Source organism: Macrotis lagotis, chromosome 2, assembly GCF_037893015.1.
Source record: "Macrotis lagotis isolate mMagLag1 chromosome 2, bilby.v1.9.chrom.fasta, whole genome shotgun sequence".
Classification (NCBI taxonomy): domain Eukaryota; kingdom Metazoa; phylum Chordata; class Mammalia; order Peramelemorphia; family Peramelidae; genus Macrotis; species Macrotis lagotis.
In genome coordinates, this window is record NC_133659.1 from 184,714,287 (window position 1) to 184,731,796 (window position 17,510).

The 17,510-nt window shown below is 38.4% G+C and overlaps 1 protein-coding gene across 1 annotated transcript in view; it reads left to right on the plus strand.

The window, feature by feature from the left end:
- Positions 1-17,510, plus strand: part of MPP3 (MAGUK p55 scaffold protein 3) — a 43,410-nt gene that overhangs the window by 7,328 nt on the left and 18,572 nt on the right. Inside the window, 9 exon segments of the mRNA XM_074223775.1 lie at positions 352-433; positions 1,987-2,072; positions 3,957-4,031; positions 6,543-6,739; positions 9,473-9,537; positions 11,743-11,763; positions 12,831-12,872; positions 14,760-14,915; positions 15,003-15,083. Of these exon segments, the coding sequence (XP_074079876.1) occupies positions 352-433; positions 1,987-2,072; positions 3,957-4,031; positions 6,543-6,739; positions 9,473-9,537; positions 11,743-11,763; positions 12,831-12,872; positions 14,760-14,915; positions 15,003-15,083 (805 nt within the window).

Genomic DNA, 17,510 nt, shown 5'->3' on the forward strand with positions numbered 1-17,510 from the left:
TGGGTTAAAATTAAGATTTAATTTAATTTAAGTTAATTCACTCTATCAATATTTTGTACAGAAAAGAACAATAATGCAAATAAGTATCTGTGTAGGTGCAAAGTGTGGTGATCACACTTTGTACTTTGTATTCTAATTTTTCTTAATGAGATTTCCTGTTGAGGAAGATCTTTACTTAAGAGGGAATGGTCTCCTCTCAGTGTTAGGGAGTCTCCCTTCTACCCACTCCCCACCAACCCCAATATATCTAAGTTTCCTGGGAGGCAGAGAAAGGGACCTGGAAGCTTCAGGGATCTGGGATGTGGTATTTCTACCTCAGTGATTTGCCTTATGTCTGGGGAACTGATTCAGGGTGCTACCATCCGGAGGGATGAACACTCGGGAGCTGTCATTGTGGCCAGAATCATGAGAGGGGGTGCTGCTGACCGGAGTGGTAAGTGACTGAAGTCTTCTTCAGCTTTAAGGCAAAAGTTTGGAATGCACTGATCCTGAGGGATAAATTTCAGGGAGTGCATAAACTTGGATAGGGGAAAAATACATTTTTTATTTTACTATGTTTTTCTGTATATTTTTGCTATAATTATTTTCCTTTCTATGTATTTAAATATGTATTTCCTTTCTATGTATACATTATTCTATGTATTTAAAAACATGATTCTTAGGAGTCCATAGATTTCACCAGACTTCCATAAGGATAAGAAGTCTTTGAGATTCTGTATATGTATGTATATGTATATGTATATGTATATGTATATGTATATGTATATGTATATGTATATGTATATGTATATGTATATGTATATGTATATATATACACAAATATATTATATTATTATGTTTTATGTATTACACTTATATAAATATAATATTTACTTGTTATGTAAATATAGTATCTACCATGTTAAAAATGAAAATATCATAGTATTATTTTGACCTTGAGAATACCCTGACTGGGTCTCCAGGACTTCTCATAATTTTTGAATCAAACTATGAGAAGCACTGAATTATGTTGGCTTATATAAGGGGTTCTTAACCTGGGGTGCATGGACCCTTATTAGAATTGTAGACAGAATTCAGGGGTGTAGTCCATGTATTTGAGTGGAAAATTTTGTTACTTTGTGTTTACTAATTGAAATTTAGCATTTTCTTCAATTATTGAAAGACATTTAAAAAGAGATCATTAGGTTGCCTTTGAGTCCTTAATACACAAAAAATGACAACAAAACCCTGACTTATACAGTCAACCCCACTTTCAGTCTGAGGTTTCACCTAGTCAAGGGCAGCAAATGTTCAACCTCATGTGCCAGTAGAAATACAAACTCATGACCTTTGCTGTCATAAAGTGAAACTCTAAAAATATTGTTTGTACATGTAATTCTTACATTACCGTATTTTTAACATTTTGCCTGAGGCACTGAGAGATTATTTGACTCAAATACAATATCTGACACACAATAGGTCCTTCATAAGTGTTTATGGATTGACTTGTCTAGGGTCAAACGATCAGTATGTATCTGACGCAGAATTCAAATCTAAATCTTCTCCAAAACTAAAGGTGCTCATCAAGCTATAGCATGTGACTTCCCTTTCCAAGACTCATAACAGGTGGTTAATAAATTCTTGTTAGTGAATGAATCTTCACCTAGATTTCTAAACCTGCTCCCTTCCCACCTCTTTGAGGTGTGTGTATGTGTGTGTGTGTATGTTGATGTGTGAGAGAGAATGTGTGTGAGAGACTGTGTGTGTATGTGAGAGACAGACAATAGACAGACAAATAGAGAATGTGTATGTTTATTTTTAAATAAGTTTGTAAATTTGTAAATAAGAAATAGAATGTTATTGCTGCTTTTCAAAACATTAAAGGTGGCATGTCACAGGTGCTTCATGGGACAAGGCAGGGTCTATGGAGGTTTGGGGTGAGGAAGTGGGAAGGGAAGTATCACATGCTTCTTCTTTAATCCATCGTCTCCTCTGTCTTCTTTTCAGGTCTAGTGCATGTTGGAGATGAGCTGAGGGAAGTCAACGGGATTGTGGTCCTTCATAAACGACCGGATGAAATCAGTCAAATTCTTGTATGTTTTTCTTGGTGGGGGGCAGGTTCATCCTGATGACTTTCTGGGGACTCTGGGGGGTCAGAGTGAATATCTTAGCTTCTCTATTTACAGTCAGTTAATAGTGAGCAGGAATTATTAAATTCTTACTATGTGCCAGCAATTTTTTTTTTATTTTTGCAAGGCAATGGGGTCACAAAGCTAAGTAAGTATTAGTAGTCTGAGGCTGGATTTGAACTCAAGTCTTCCTGATTCCAGGGCCGGTGCTCTATCCACTGTGCTACCTAATGGCCCCATGTGCCAGCCAATATACTAAGCAGTAGGTATACAAAAAAAGAAAGACAAAAAAACAGTCTCCACCCTTTTTTTCTAACATCCCCTCCAACATGTAAGGAACAGGTTATTATTATTTCTATTTTATAGGTGGGGAAACCAAGGCATAAAATAAATTCCCCATCTTTCTGGGTAAGTGGCTAACTGGGGAATGTGAAATTATGAGGAAAGTAGCAAGAACATTGACCTGGGATTCAAGACACTTATTTCATAACTGTATATGTGTAACCTATATCAGATCATTCGCTGTCATGGAAAGGGGAAGGGAAAGAGGTAAAAAAATATGGAACTCAAAATCTTACCAAAATACGAATGTTGAAAACTATCTTTAATGTAATTGGAAAAAAGTAAAATTAAAAATGTCATTACTCAAGGAAGAGGGAAAAGTGTGATGGGGAAGGTAGAAAAGAAGAAAATAATTGAAATCTAGTAAAGGACAAAAAACATGTCAACAAGAAGCATTTTGAAGAATTACTTATCAGAAAAGAGTGTAGAAATCCATATATATTCTTCCTGGAGTCAATCTGAGCATCTTTCTCACTTGTGGATACTATTATTGAGGGAGATGCAAAGAAAAGTTAGGAGACCTATTTCTCTTTTTTCTTTTCTTCTTTCCTCTTTATTGTTTTTTCTCCTTCCTTTCCTCCTGCTCTTTCTTCTCTCTCTCTCTCTCTCTCTCTCTCTCTCTCTCTCTCTCTCTCCCTCCCTCCCCCTTCCCTCTCTCCCTCCCTCATTCCTTCCTTCCTTCCTTCCTTCCTTCCTCCTTCCTTCCTTCCTCCCTTTCTTTCTTCCTTTCTCTCTCTCTCTTCTTCCTTCTTTCTTAATTAGTTTAATTGATGTTTACTTCTTGCATCCCAGTTATTTCTGAATTTATCTCATCTTTTCCCACCCAATGAGCTTTCCCAAAGAGCAATTGAAGGAAAACAAAGCCCACCAGTGACCACATTTGACAACATTGTGCTCTCCCTAGTACTGACCTCTACAAAGCTTGAATTTCTAGAGTGCTTTAAGATTCACAAGATGCTTTTTATCTATGTTATTGTCATCTGATTCTCACAACAAACCTGGGAGGTAGATATTATTCTCATTTTAGATGAGAAAATTGAGGCTGACAAAGCTTAAATAATTTGTTCAAGTTCACTCAATTAGTAAATGCCTGAGTCTGGATTTGAACTCAGAACTCTTGAATTCTTGGCCCCAAGTCTAGCATTCTACTACCTGTGTCACCTAGCAGAAGGCAGATACATATCTTCCTATCTTCTCCAAAACTAAAGTGGTCATCAAGCCATAGCATGTGACTTCTCTTCCCAGATCTTTTCTTTCTTTTTATTTTGTTGTTGTCATCAGATTACTTTACTTTTCCATATATCCCTATATCAGCTTACTTTTCTTCTCCTATCTGCTGTTCAGGATGTCAAGGAATATTCTATCACAATTCTCTGCCACAATTTGTTTAACCATTTCCTGATGCGTCAGGTTTCCTTTCTTTTTCAAGTTGAATTTTTAGGAATGGAAAAAAAATCGTACTCCATTTAGGAAGAAAAAACTAATTCCATCTTCTCTGCTTTTCAGGCCCAATCCCAAGGATCTATCACTTTAAAAATCATCCCAGCCATCAAAGAAGAAGATAGATTAAAAGACAGCAAGGTATGAGCTCTTAATTGAGGTGTGTGGGGGTTGGAGTAAGGGTTGGGGATGAAATGGCTTTCTAAAGGATAACAGATGATGTAAGAGAGACCTTCATCTAACTGATCCTTTTCTTTCTGAGTAGCATGTTCTAGCATTTTTATCAGGATATTCTCCATGCCTAACTCAAGTCTCTCCTAGTTGGCATATAAGTTGACTTAACTTTGCCATTGGAGGGGGAAACTTCTTTGTCCCCTAGATAGGGATCCTGAGGGAGACCATATTGAAAATACACACATTATTTCCAAATGAAGATCTCATTTACCTCAGTGTTCAGAGTGGTAAGGGATCATATCAGGTTAGAATCTAAGACTGACCATAGCATAGGGCAATTGAAATGAGTCAGGACAGAACTGCTAAAATTCTGTATTTCATTTTTTAAAACTTGTTTTTCCAGTTATACATAGAGATATCTTTCAACATTCACTTTTTTTGGTAAAGTTTTTTTCTCTCCCACAATTCCCTCCCTCCACCTTAGGATAGCAATTAATTTGGGTTATATACGAACAATTGTGTTATACATATTTCATATCAGTCATGCTGTGCAAAAAGAATCAGAACAAAAAGGGAAATGCCACAAGAAATAAAAAGCAAAAAACAAAATTAAAAAGGTGAATATAGTGTGCTTTGATCTGCTTTCAGATTCCATAGTCCTTTCTCTGGATGTAGATGGCATTTTCGAATACTTTTTTTAGAATTTTAGAATTTAGAATTTAAAAAATTAGAATTTTTAGAATTCTTTTAGAATTGTCTTTGATAGCCATACTGGCTGAAAAGAGTTAAGTCCATTATAGTTAATCATCACACAGTTTTGTTGTTAAGTGTACAATGTTCTCCTGGTTCTGCTCATTTCACTCAAAATGCTATATTTTAAATGACTAATGTCCATCTTCAATCAAACAGCCAGATGGTATAGGCCCTCTATATACTGTAGGGGATAGAGGGTTGGAGATAGATTCTTGAGGCATTTCAAATCCTGCTCTGAGGTCTACTTCCTGTGTAATTCTGGGCAAGTCACTTAACTTATCTCAGTCTCAATTTTCCCATCTGAAAAATGGGGATGATAATGACCTCTACCTTCTAGGCATTTTGTGACTATGTATATCAAGTGCTTTATAAGCTTTAAAAGTGTTTTGTCCATAAATGCTAGCTATAATAATAATAATAATAATAATAATAATAATAATAATAATTTATACACTTGTATAATATTACATTGATAATTATTATAATTGTATTATAGCTATTATTACTATTATTAATTATTAGTATCATATTTATATAATATAAATTATTATCATTATTATCAACCAAGAAATGAATATATTCCTATTGTCTTTATTTAACTGGTAGCTTGGGACAGTGAGGTGGCAAAGTAGAGTTCTGGGCCTGTAATCAAGAGGACTCCTTTTTCTGAGTTCAAATCTGACCTCATATGCTTACTAGTATGTGACTTTGGGCAAGTCATTTAACCAAATTTGCCTCAGTTTCCTCATTGTAAAAATGAACTAAAGAAGGAAATGCCAGACTACTCTAATATCCTTGCCAAGAAAACTCCAAATGTGGTCACAAAGAGTAAGACTCTCCCGAACAACTGAACTCTTTTTTCATGACTGACGACTGTTCATATATCAGAAATTGTCTTTGAAATGACAAGATGATCATTTGTCTTGTGATTATTCTTTTCCTTTCATAACAAGTAATGGCCTTTTAAAATATCCTTTTTGGTATTCTGAAAACCCTTAATGAGGACTGTCATCTTTCTAAAAAGAAAAGCAAACCAGTGTTTACATTGGCACATTCTCTTCAATTTTTAGACTCTTGGTGGAATTTATCTGTTACTGAACTGAACAATGACTGTTACCCTCAAGGGAAGAAAGAACAATCAGCGAATTTGTACATTTGTGTTTCTGCTTAACCTTCTATTCTCAAAGCTAATCCTTCTTCTCTTACAGTAAACATTAATTATAGTTTAGTCTTTAGCTGAAACATATGCATATTTTTCAAGATTAGAAAATATTGCTTCCAAGAGAAACTGTCATGTAAATCTCAGGAGTCCAGTCATTAAGAAACAAAACAAAACAAAACAAAAAACAGAATAATAATGAATCTAGGGCAGTTATTGCCTTGAGAATTCCCCTAGCTCCTTCTATTACTATTTTACCCAAGTGTCCCTCTATTATCATAGACTTGAGACTGGAAGTTGAGGGCTAGACTCAGTCTACATGGGCCAATAAAAAGCAGACCCATTTGACACTAAAGCCAAATAGAATTTTTTTTTTCAGGAGGCTGTAAAACAAGGACCATTTAGACAACAGATTATGTAGATGTTGATTTTTTTCAAAGGTTAGTCATCTGGGTAATTGTGTCTTCCTCTTCTTTCCTCCCCCTTGTTTCATCTTGTCTATGAAGGAGATTTCCCTTGACAGATGAGTCTGGGAGTCTCACTCCAAGATTTTTCTCCTTCCCCAGGTATTCATGAGGGCTCTCTTCCACTACAATCCCAGGGAGGACAAAGCCATCCCCTGTCAGGAGGCAGGATTGCCCTTTCAGAGGAGGCACATCCTTGAAGTGGTGAGCCAAGATGACCCCACATGGTGGCAGGCGAAGCGGGTAGGGGACACCAACCTCCGAGCTGGCCTCATTCCCTCCAAGCAGTTCCAAGAAAGGTGGGTCTGTATTGTCAGTCACCTGGTACCAAGCAGAGTAGGGGGAGGGCAGCCATGAGAAGTGGGTAAAAATTCTAGGCTTAGTGTCAGAAAGACCCATATTTGAATCCTACCCTTAATACATAGTACTTGTGTAACAGTCAGAACACTGGTAAGTCACTTAACTGTTCTGAGTTCAGCTTCTTCCTCTGCAGAATGGCGGTAATGCTGTCTTTGGTATCTCCCCCTCCCCCATTACCTGGCATTCATTTTGTACACATTGTATATGTGCAATTAGATGTATGCATTGTGTACTCTGAGAGCATGGAAGCTCTTTGAAGGTGGGGAACGTTTCATCCTTTCTGTTTATCATCGCATCCCTGGCAACTAGGATAGTTTCTGAGATACAGTCGATATTTGATAAAGGCTTGTTGGCTAGTTAGTCAAGGGAGGTGTATTTACAAACACACAAACACACAAGCACATTCATATATAGGAAGAGATGTGCATGTACACATAGCACACATAGGAACCCAACACACACAAACAAGTGAACAACACACATAGACACACAAACACATGCATGTCCACACAGACATGTCAACACAAACACATATAAACACACATACATAAAACTTGCATATACATAGCAATATAAACATACACACATATGCAATTTGCATATGTAGGCACCTATATAAACACATGCAAATACATGCACACAAAAGGGCACATATACACAATGCACATATAGAAACAATACAAACATGTCCACATATACATAAACACTCCTTTGAGTTCCCTTTGGCTTGGACAGGATAGCCAAAGAGTTGTTGGCTATGCAGTGTGAGGTGGTTGGTAGGCAGCTAAGTGGCTCAGTGGCCTAGAGTTAGGAACTTCAAACCTGACCTTTAGAGACTTAAAAGCTGAGTGACTCTGGGCAAGTCACTTAACCTGTTGGCCTTGACCCATTGGAAAAGAAAATGGCAAGTCACTCCAGAACACCCGTGAACAGTATTGGCATGCTATGATCTATAGAGTCATGAAGAGTTGGAGATGACTGGACAATTCAATGACAGGTGTGTGGTGATTGGACCAGATGAACTCTGGGATCCCTTCCAGTTCTAAAGACTAAGGGATTTCTTCCTTTGGTATTTCAGATAATCCTGCTGCATCAGTATAGATGTACCCTCTATCAAAATTGACTCTCTTCCAATTTAATAAGATGCTCTCTGAACTTACCTCAGTGAATCCTTGGATGCCAGACACACTGTCTGTTCTAGGGATCTGGAAGTGATGAAATTGTGTTCTTCTGACTAGCAGTTGTTTTTTTTTTTTTAAAATAATCAGGGTTAGGCGACTTGTCCAAGGTACACAGCTTGGTACCAACACAGGTTGGTACTTTCTATATACATTGTGCCACCTTGCTGCCCAGCAGCTATTTTGTAAATATCCTTTAGGTATGCTATGATTACTTACTCTTTCTGGAAGTAATTCTTTAGTATTCCTCCTCTGTAAAATAAGTAGATCAGACAAGATAGTCTCTAATGTCCTGTCTAGCTGTTCTAGCCAGCGATTTATTAATTATTTTGTAGCTTTTCACTTAAGTCACTTAATCTGTATTCGCTTCTGTTTCCTCATTTGTTAAATGGGGATAATAATATCACCTACTTTTCAGTATTGCTGTGAAGATTAAATGAAATAATAAGTATAAAGTGCTTAGCATGCTGTTTGGCAAATAATCAGTATTTATTATTATTATTATTATCATTATTATTATTAATCTAGTGCATAGGGGGCAGTCTATAGAGTGCTGGACATGAGATCAGGAAGATCTGGGTTGGAGTCCTATCTCAGACATTAACTTAGCTGTGTGACCTGGGCAAGTCACTTAGCCTCCTTGAGCCTCAATTTTCTTATCCATAAAATGGAAATAATAAGAATGTCCACCTCAGGAAATACTGACTGGAATCTAGTGGTACAAGTTTGTAACTCCTCTGATGGGGAGGCTGATCCTAGTGGATCATTTGAGCTTTGAATTCTGAGCTGTAGGAATACTGATCAGGGGTCTGAATAAATCTTTTCACTATGATAGTGCCCCCACCCAAAAAAGCAAAGGGCCACCAGGCTGCCTACAGAAGAGTGAATTAAGCTGGGTTAAAATAGAAACATGTCAAAGCTTCCAAGGAGATCAGAAGGGGGGGGGTGTCTGTGGATGATTGTTGCTCTTTTAACCAGGACAAAATAACCAGTCCCAAAATAGTAACAACAATGATAACCACATTTATATAACAGAGTTATTGTGATGACCAAATGAGATTTTTGTTAAATGCTTTGCAAGTCCTAAAGAACTATTAATATTAAAGAGTTATTAATTAAAAATTAAAATAGCTAAAAAGCTATTAATATTACTAATTGTTGAGATTCCTATTGAGAGATGTGTGGAAATTTTCCTGATGAATAGATAGTTTCCTTAGGCCCCCTCTCTTGAAACACTCAGCTAGATAGGATACCCAAATTAAGCACTTGGTTCAGGAGAACTGGGGCTAAATCTGAATTCTCTCTATTCTCCCTCTATCCACATTCCAACCAACTCCCTTGAAAAATCTCTCTTGATGGTTTAGGGAAGGTCATTTAGAGTTCATTCCACAACAAAGGCAGGTATCAGGTGTTTGCCACCTGGTCTTCAACCCCATAGGGTCTTTCTTTCCACTGGTTTCTCAATTCCAGGTAACCCTTTGCCTCCTTCTACAGGCGCTTGACTTACAGGAGAGCCATGGGAACCTTACAGAGCCCCAGGAGCATCAAAAAGCCATCATGTAAGTTGAGTCTGAAGGGAGAATTTCATCATAGAATGTTTCTGTCCTGAGGGGAGACACCCTTGGGGGTTAGGTTCAGAGAGAGGGAGTTCAACATGGACCTGGTGGGCAATTTGATCCATAAACTGGATAAATCAGCAAGTATTTCCAAAGGACCTACTATGAATCAGTGACTGTGGCATTGGCTGGGGCTACAAGAACAAAGTATGAGGAATGAAATGATCCTTATTTCCAGTGAATTTACACTCTATTGGATGATTGTACAAATGTCTACTCTGACACTACTTGACTTTGTGGCCATGGGCGAGTCATGCTTCTCTCTGAGCCTGTTTTTCTCATGTCTAAAATGGACATGACGTCCCTCATGAAGATGTTATGGGAAGAACACTTTGCAAAGCTGAAAACCCTTCAAAAGTATGAGTTAACTATCTAGAGAAGAAACCAGAAAATAGATAATAAATCCATCATCCAAATTTTTATATAGTGGAATGAATGGGGGTTCAGAGAATATGGATCCTGGTTTTGGCTATTTACTTATTAAGCTAACTTTTTGAACTTAGGCACTTCCCTTCCCTGTAGTAGAGGAGATAGAGGGCTAGACCTGGAGTCTGTAAGACCTGAATTCAAGTACAACTTCAGATATTTATTTGCTGTGTGACCCTGGGAAGGTAACCTCACCTCAGTTTCTTCAACTGTAGTATTGGTACCTACCTCCTACCTACCTCCCAGAGTTGTTGTGAGGATAAAATGAGATGATACAAGTCTTAAAATGTTATATAAAGACTATCATCATCATCAAATTATAGAATTGGACTAGATGGACTTTAAGGTCCCTTCTAGTTTTAACATTCTATGATTGGATGATGTCAGGTTTCCTGCCTGTCTTATCATGAAGTTTTGGTGGGGAAGGGTAGGAAGGGATTGGAAGGGAGAGAAGAAGGGAGCAATTTAAAATGAAATGGAATCCAGACTATAGTTAACAGAAATGGAAAGAAAGGAATAAGCATTTATTAAGTGCTTACTATAGGCCAGGTTCTGTGTCCTAATGCTTTCCAAACTATTTCATATGATTCCCATAACAACCCTGGAAGGTAGGTGCTATTGTTCATATTCTACAGTTGAAGAAACTGAAGCAAAGGTTAAGGTATTTGTCCAGGGTCTCACAGTTAGTAAGTGTATAAGGCTGAATTTGAACTCAGATTTTCCTGATTCCAGTGTTCTATTCATTGTATGCCAAGCTGCCCTCATAGGGCTGCTAGATGGTGCAGTGGACCTTGGAGTCAGGAGGTCAGGAGTTTAAATTCAGCCTCGAAAACCCACTAGCTGTGTGACCTTGGGCAAGTCACTTAACTCTGATTACCTCCATCCAGGACCATCTCCAGTGTCCTGACCCAGGGTCACTGGACCCAGGAGAAAGTGGGGCTGATGACATAGTACAGCACCCCTCACTCAAATTTAATTCCTTTGCTTGTCATGGCATCACCTCCCTGAGAACGAAGGACAAACATCAATCATCAGCTGACCTAGTTAAGCGAGGAAAGCAAAAAGGGAGGGGTGTTTTATTATCTTCTTCAACCCCTGAATTAACATTGTCCTAGCCATTTTAAGGCTCCCTGGGTATTGGGGGTGGGCTGATGTGATTCTCAGATACTCTGTGAAAAACAGACCTACTTTTCTGACTCTTATCTGTGACCTTCTGGTATCTGAATTGGTGAAGAGTTCAGGATGGAAATTTGCTCCGAGATCACAAGTAGTTCCAACCTTTCAGAAAGGAGGCAGTAAGACCTCTTCCCCTTCTGTGGCCACCAAAGAGCAGATCTCCTTCAAGTTTTTGCTTGTTTATAAGCTGAGCATTGAAACCAATAGCAAAGTGTCCCTGGCTAAAGACTCTCCCCAGGAAATTTCAGACAAACAAAGGTGCCCATGAATAAATTAGCTTCAATCAGGCTGCTTAAGATGCATGTAATGAAGTTGGTTTCCTCTGGGCTTTTAATGAGCTAAACACAAGGAAACTAATTAAACCAAGACTGCTGGGTTTAATAATCCATTTCAGTTCAGGTCACTGGTTTGCTGGGGCGGAGGAAAAGGGGACATATGGAGAGTTCCTTAGACACCCAGGGATGCTGATGCCCCTCAGCTATAGTCTGTCTTGCCCACATTTCTGCCTTCTAACTCTGCTTTATCTGTCTTTTGTGCAAACGGAAGATGATCAGTCTTGTGATAAAGGTAGGCTTTGCATTTGTTTTGGTACACAGGAGAGCTAGCCTCTGTCCTCTTCTACATTCCTCTTAAATGTCTGACAGCCATTCACAACTTATGTGTTTTTAAAAATTAAACCCAACAACTGTCGTAGTCTTTTTGTATATTCTCTTCTGCCATTCCCACATCTTTCTCTGGAGAAGATCACAACTGAATTCATGTCTGATTCTGCTGCATGTTTGACTTTGGACAAGTCACTTCATCTTTCAAATTTCTTCATTTATAAAATAAGAGTGTTGACAGATATGAAAATAAAATAGCACACTGAAATATGCACCAAAATTTGGAGTCAAAAGATTTGAGTTGAATTTCTGAATTTTCTGTTAACTTCCTGGCAACATGCTTCACCGCTTTAGGCCCCATTTGCTTATTTGTATTATAGAGATTTAGATGACATGATTTTTCAGGCACCTTTCCTCTCTAGATCCTTTAACTTTGGAAATCCCTCTAATTTCCTAGCAAGCAGAAGATTGCCTCAGCCTGTCTAAATGCATTGGTATCCCTCCTGTTCCCCTTCCCTACTTCCTTATTCTTTGGATAATTGAGAGAGAGCAGGAAGGAGTGCTGGGTGGAAGGGTTGTATTTTCCCTGTATATTAAGATTCTTCCTTAAACCTAACTTCATTCCTTGATTCTATCAACTGAGGGGAGATGAAAAAAGTGTTCTCTAGCTCAGATAGGGGAGTAGATAACCTCTTGAAATACAGTTTGTTCCAAAAACCTTAGCCCAGCATTAAGCTATTAAAGCTTTTAGGATTACCTATATAGAATTGTTGTTTGGAGTCTAAGGTCAGACGATCAATAGGTTCACCACAGCCACATGAGAGCAATTCAGGTCGCCAGCCCAGCAAGACTTCTGCCTGGCTTCCTTCTGGTTTATCTGCCAGAGGACCTCGTTTTTTTCCCTCAGGTCCTGTGCAAATGATCAGTTAGAGTGATTTCTTCGTTGCCTAACTTTCAGTCCCTATAGACCCTTCTAGAATATTAGTTTATCTGTATCTCATTTCCCTGTCCTCTTTTCTCTCTGGTTTACAGAAAACTGTGACTGCGAGGGTTACTTCAATGGACATTATATTGGTGAGGACCTTGTGACTCTTCATCGTGACCCAGGTTGTAGGCAGTGCCTCATACAGTCATGTCCAAAAGGGAGAAAAAGCAGAGGCATAAGTGTCTTCAGATGCTAGATGGTTCTGTGGAACCTTGCCTTTTCCTTTCTTTGTCACCATAGAGGTCATCCTCTCCTGACTCTACTTTTCCTGGACTTTTTCCAGGAATCATCTAGAGTAGAACTTAAGATATAAGCACACTTGAAGAAATGGGAGTGGAGGGGCAGTCTTTAGTTAACTTGGAGCAGAGAAAATCAAGTTGGTGCTTGCTAGTTTTGAATCAAAAGGGTTATCTTTAGGAAGATAGCTTAGACTTTGTGGACTAGGCCCCAGAGGGCAGAACTAGGTGTATTGTGTGGGAGATGCAAGAGGCAAGTGAGCTTAAGATAAAGAAAGAATGGGCTCCCTTGGGAGATTGTGGATGTCCCCTCACTGGACCAGGGGGGTCAAAGATTTTAGGGAGTCCATGAACTTGAGTGGGAAAAAATTATATCTGTATTTTCACTAACTTCTGATTAAAATTTAACATTTCATTTAATTATCCAAATTAATTATTAAATTTTGAAAAAGAATCCATGAGCTTTCATTAAAGTGCTTCAAGGGTCCATTCACAAAAAATGCTGAAACATCCCTGGGCTAGTTGAATTTGAGGTCCCTGTGATCTCAGTCCCAGGTCCTGTGTGTGTAAGAAGGGCAATCAGTCAATGCACATTTTTAAGTACCCACCTTGTGCTACTGTGGTAGGCACTGGAGATAAAGAAGAAGAAAAAAAAATCTGTCCTCAAGGAACTTGTATACTTTGGAAAAAGTAAATGAACATTTAAATAAATACAAGATATGTACAATGTCAGCACAAGATAATTACACCTGGGCAGTGACACTAGCAAAGGTATGTTATAGGAGGTACTGCATCAGCTGTGCTTTGAAAGAAACTAAGGATTTTAAGTGGCAGAAGTGAGGGGGCATGAATTTTAGGTATAGGGGTCTGTGAGAAAGTTCAGAGTAGGAAGATGGAATTTCTTATATGTGAAGAGAAACAATGAATAGTTTGGAAAGATCAACTGAAGTCAGATTGTAAAGGGCTTTAAATACTAAACAGAAGAGTCTGTAATGTAAATTAATAGGCCAAAAAACAAGGAGGTACAGGAGCTTTCTGAGTTGAGGAATGACTTGACCAGAACTCTTCTTATGGAGCAAGGGCACTGATGTGAAGTTGGGAGATTAGATAGGTGGATATTGCAAAGGATGTTTGGAAAAAATAATTAGGGCCTGAACTTGGGGAAATTGAGCTATGTGAGAAGAGGACAGCTGTGAAAGAAGTTGTGGAAGGAGAATCTACAACACTTGGTAATTGATTGGATGTGCAGTGGGAGGGAGAGCATAAGTGGAGAAATCCTCAGCTAAGAGAAATGCAGAAGGAGGTGATATAGTAAACTTGAGTAAAGAAGAGATTTGGAACAACTTCTGTGGGGAATGTGTTAGCAAAACAATCAGGGAAGAGTAAAAGAATTTCTTTGTGGAGGCAAGATAAGACAGCAAAAATTTATGGGGACTAATTAGCACAATTGAATGACTTCTTTCAGTATTGCTCAGGGAAAGGGGGGGTGACGTTAGAGGAATGAGATTTGAAAATTATCATAGAAACTCCCATTTTCTTTTAGAGGGAAAAGATTGGGGTAGTTCCATCCAGTGGGACATATTCTCTTTGGGATCTTCCCATTCATACTCACACTTTAGCATAGTAAGCAGGATGGTATCTTATGCCCTAAGTCCTGGTTCTCACAGGAAAGGCTGGAGGGTGATGACTAGTAGAAATTCTTTTAAGTTGGATACAAATTGGTGTAATATTCCTTCTCAGCTGGGCTCCGGAGAAGCTTCAGAATGAGTCGAAAAGAGAGACCTAACAGCCAAAATGAAGGCAAGGTGCCAGAACCTCCTGAGCTCTTGACATATGAAGAAGTGACCAAGTACCAGCATCAGCCTGGGGAGAGGCATCGACTGGTTGTTCTAATTGGTGAGTGATTTCCTTTAGAGGGCAGGACCACTGGGATTCAAGAAAGGAAGATGGGCCTCTTGTTAACTTCATGTTCATTGTCTGCAGGGTCTCTGGGTGCCAGACTGAATGAGTTAAAACAGAAGGTGGTGGCTGAGAATCCCCAGCAATATGGTGTTGCTGTCCCACGTAAGGGGGTGTTTGTGGGTTTCTTCTGTGGGGGTTGTGTGTTCTTTTAGCCTTGTTTGATTCTCACCTATATTACATATTATCTCAGTGACAGTAGACACCAAAGTCAGGTGAGAATGTATGACAGTTTCAGATAATTCACAGAAATTCAATATGGAAAAAAATTGTCTTCTGGATTCAGGGAGCTGTCCTAGGTTCTACATTATCTCAAGTAGAGCTAGAAGACTGTTAGGGGTGTTAAAGGAGAGGGGTTCCTACATTAGCAAGAAGGTTCTTAGAAATACTTATATTGAATACAATTCTCTTCAGAGGGTAGTATTAACAAAACTGTACTATATTTAGTGGACTACAAGTTCTATTTGAGGCAGTATTGATAATATTGTGTTCAATTCTGCACAATACATTTAAGAAAGAACTCTAAGAGGTTAGAGAGTGATCACAGGAGAGTAGTCAATCATACCACATAAGGATCTTCTAAAAGATTTGTAACCTGTGGAAGAGAGGAGCATGATAATCCTCTTTAAGTACTTGATACAGGCTTAAGTAGAAGAGAAGTTAGTTTTGTTCCACATGACCCCAGAGTAACAATATGTGAAAGTTTCACAGAGGCAAATTTAGGGTTATGCTTTGAAGAAAGATCCTCACAATTAAAATTAGTGGTGGAATCAGCTGCCTTGGAAGGTGGTGGACTCCTTCTTGCTGGAGATCTTCAAGCAATGGCTAGATGAACCCATGTTGAATGTGTTCTAGTGAAGATTCTTTCTCAAAGATGAGATGGACTAGATAGTCACTGAAGTGATTTCCACTCTAAAATAAGTTCTGTGTAGGGGCAGCTAGGTGGCGCAGTGGATAGAGCACCAGCCCTGGAGTCAGGAGTACCTGAGTTCAAATCCGATGTCAGACACTTAATAATTACCTAGCTGTGTGGCCTTGGGCAAGCCATTTAACCCCATTTGCCTTGCAAAAAAAATAAAAATAAAAAAACCTAAAATAAGTTCTGTGGTAGCAAATATTTTGGAACTCTTATACTGGAAACTTTCCCTGTCTCAACAATTCAATTCAGTTTGGTTCAATTCAATAAGCACCTATTATGTGTAATGCTAGGAGCTGGAGAAATAAAGGCAGGAAAAAGATATAGTCCTTTTCTGCAGGAACCTTATACACTCACATTTAAGGAAGAAAAATAAAGCATAAGAAATAGCAAATTTATATAATAGGATAACTTTTTCCCCCTAAATAGAAGGTAATAGTCTTTGTTCAAACTCCACAATTCTTTCTCTGGATACAGATGTTATTCTCCAATACAGATAGTCCAAAATTGTCCCTGGTGTTGCACTGATGGAATGAGCAAGTCCATCAAGGTTGATCATTACTCCCATGTTGCTGTTAGGGTGTACAATGTTTTTCTGGTTCTGCTCATCTTGCTCAGCATTAGTTCATGCATATCCTTCCAGGCTTCCCTGAATTCCAATCCCTCCTGGTTTCTAATAGAACAATAGTGCTCCAAGACATACATATACATATACATATACCACAATTTGTTAAGCCATTCCTCAAATGAAGGACATTCACTTAATTTCCAATTCTTTGCCACCACAAACAGGGCTGCTGTGAATATTTGTAGAAGTGATGTTTTTACCCTTTTGTCATCATCTCTTCAGGGTATATACCCAGTAGTGGTATTGCTGGATCAAAGGGTATGTACATTTTTTGTTGCCCTTTGGACATAATTCCAAATTGCTCTCCAGAACAATGTATTAGTGTCCCAGATTTCCCACATCCCTTCCAACATTGATTATTGTCCTTTCTGGTCATATTGGCCAGTCCATCAGATCTCTTCTTACCAGCTCAGGCTCTCCTCTGAGAAAAAACTCCTGAGCCTCAGACATCAGAACATCCTATGCTTCAAACACAGAATTTCAATCTTCTTTGATGCCTAATTTCAGTCAGGCAAAATGGTACAATGGAAAGGGCATTTTTTCTGGAGTTGACACCATATAAGTTTAAATCTCAACTATGATATTTAACTTGGTCTTAGTTTCCTCATCTATAAAATGAAGAGGTTGAACTAGATTGTATCTTATGTCCCTTCCAGATCTAAATCTATGGTCTCATGTATGTAGTCTCCATTTTCAATGTCAAATCACACAAAACCATAAAAATGAGTTTTGAGGCTCAGTTCTGACTAGCTTTGATGAGATTAAGTAATACTTCTGGGCTATGTTGTTTTCTAAGCTTTCTAACTATAAAATACTACTCTCCCCACCCCACTGGAGTTAGTCTTAGTCAAGAGAAGAGGGAAAAATAGTAATAATTAATGAAAATAGCTAGCACTTCTACTATGCTTTGGGGTTTGCAATATGCTTTACATATTGTTTTATTTGATCTTTACAACTCTGAGGCAGGTCCTATCATTATCTTTATTTA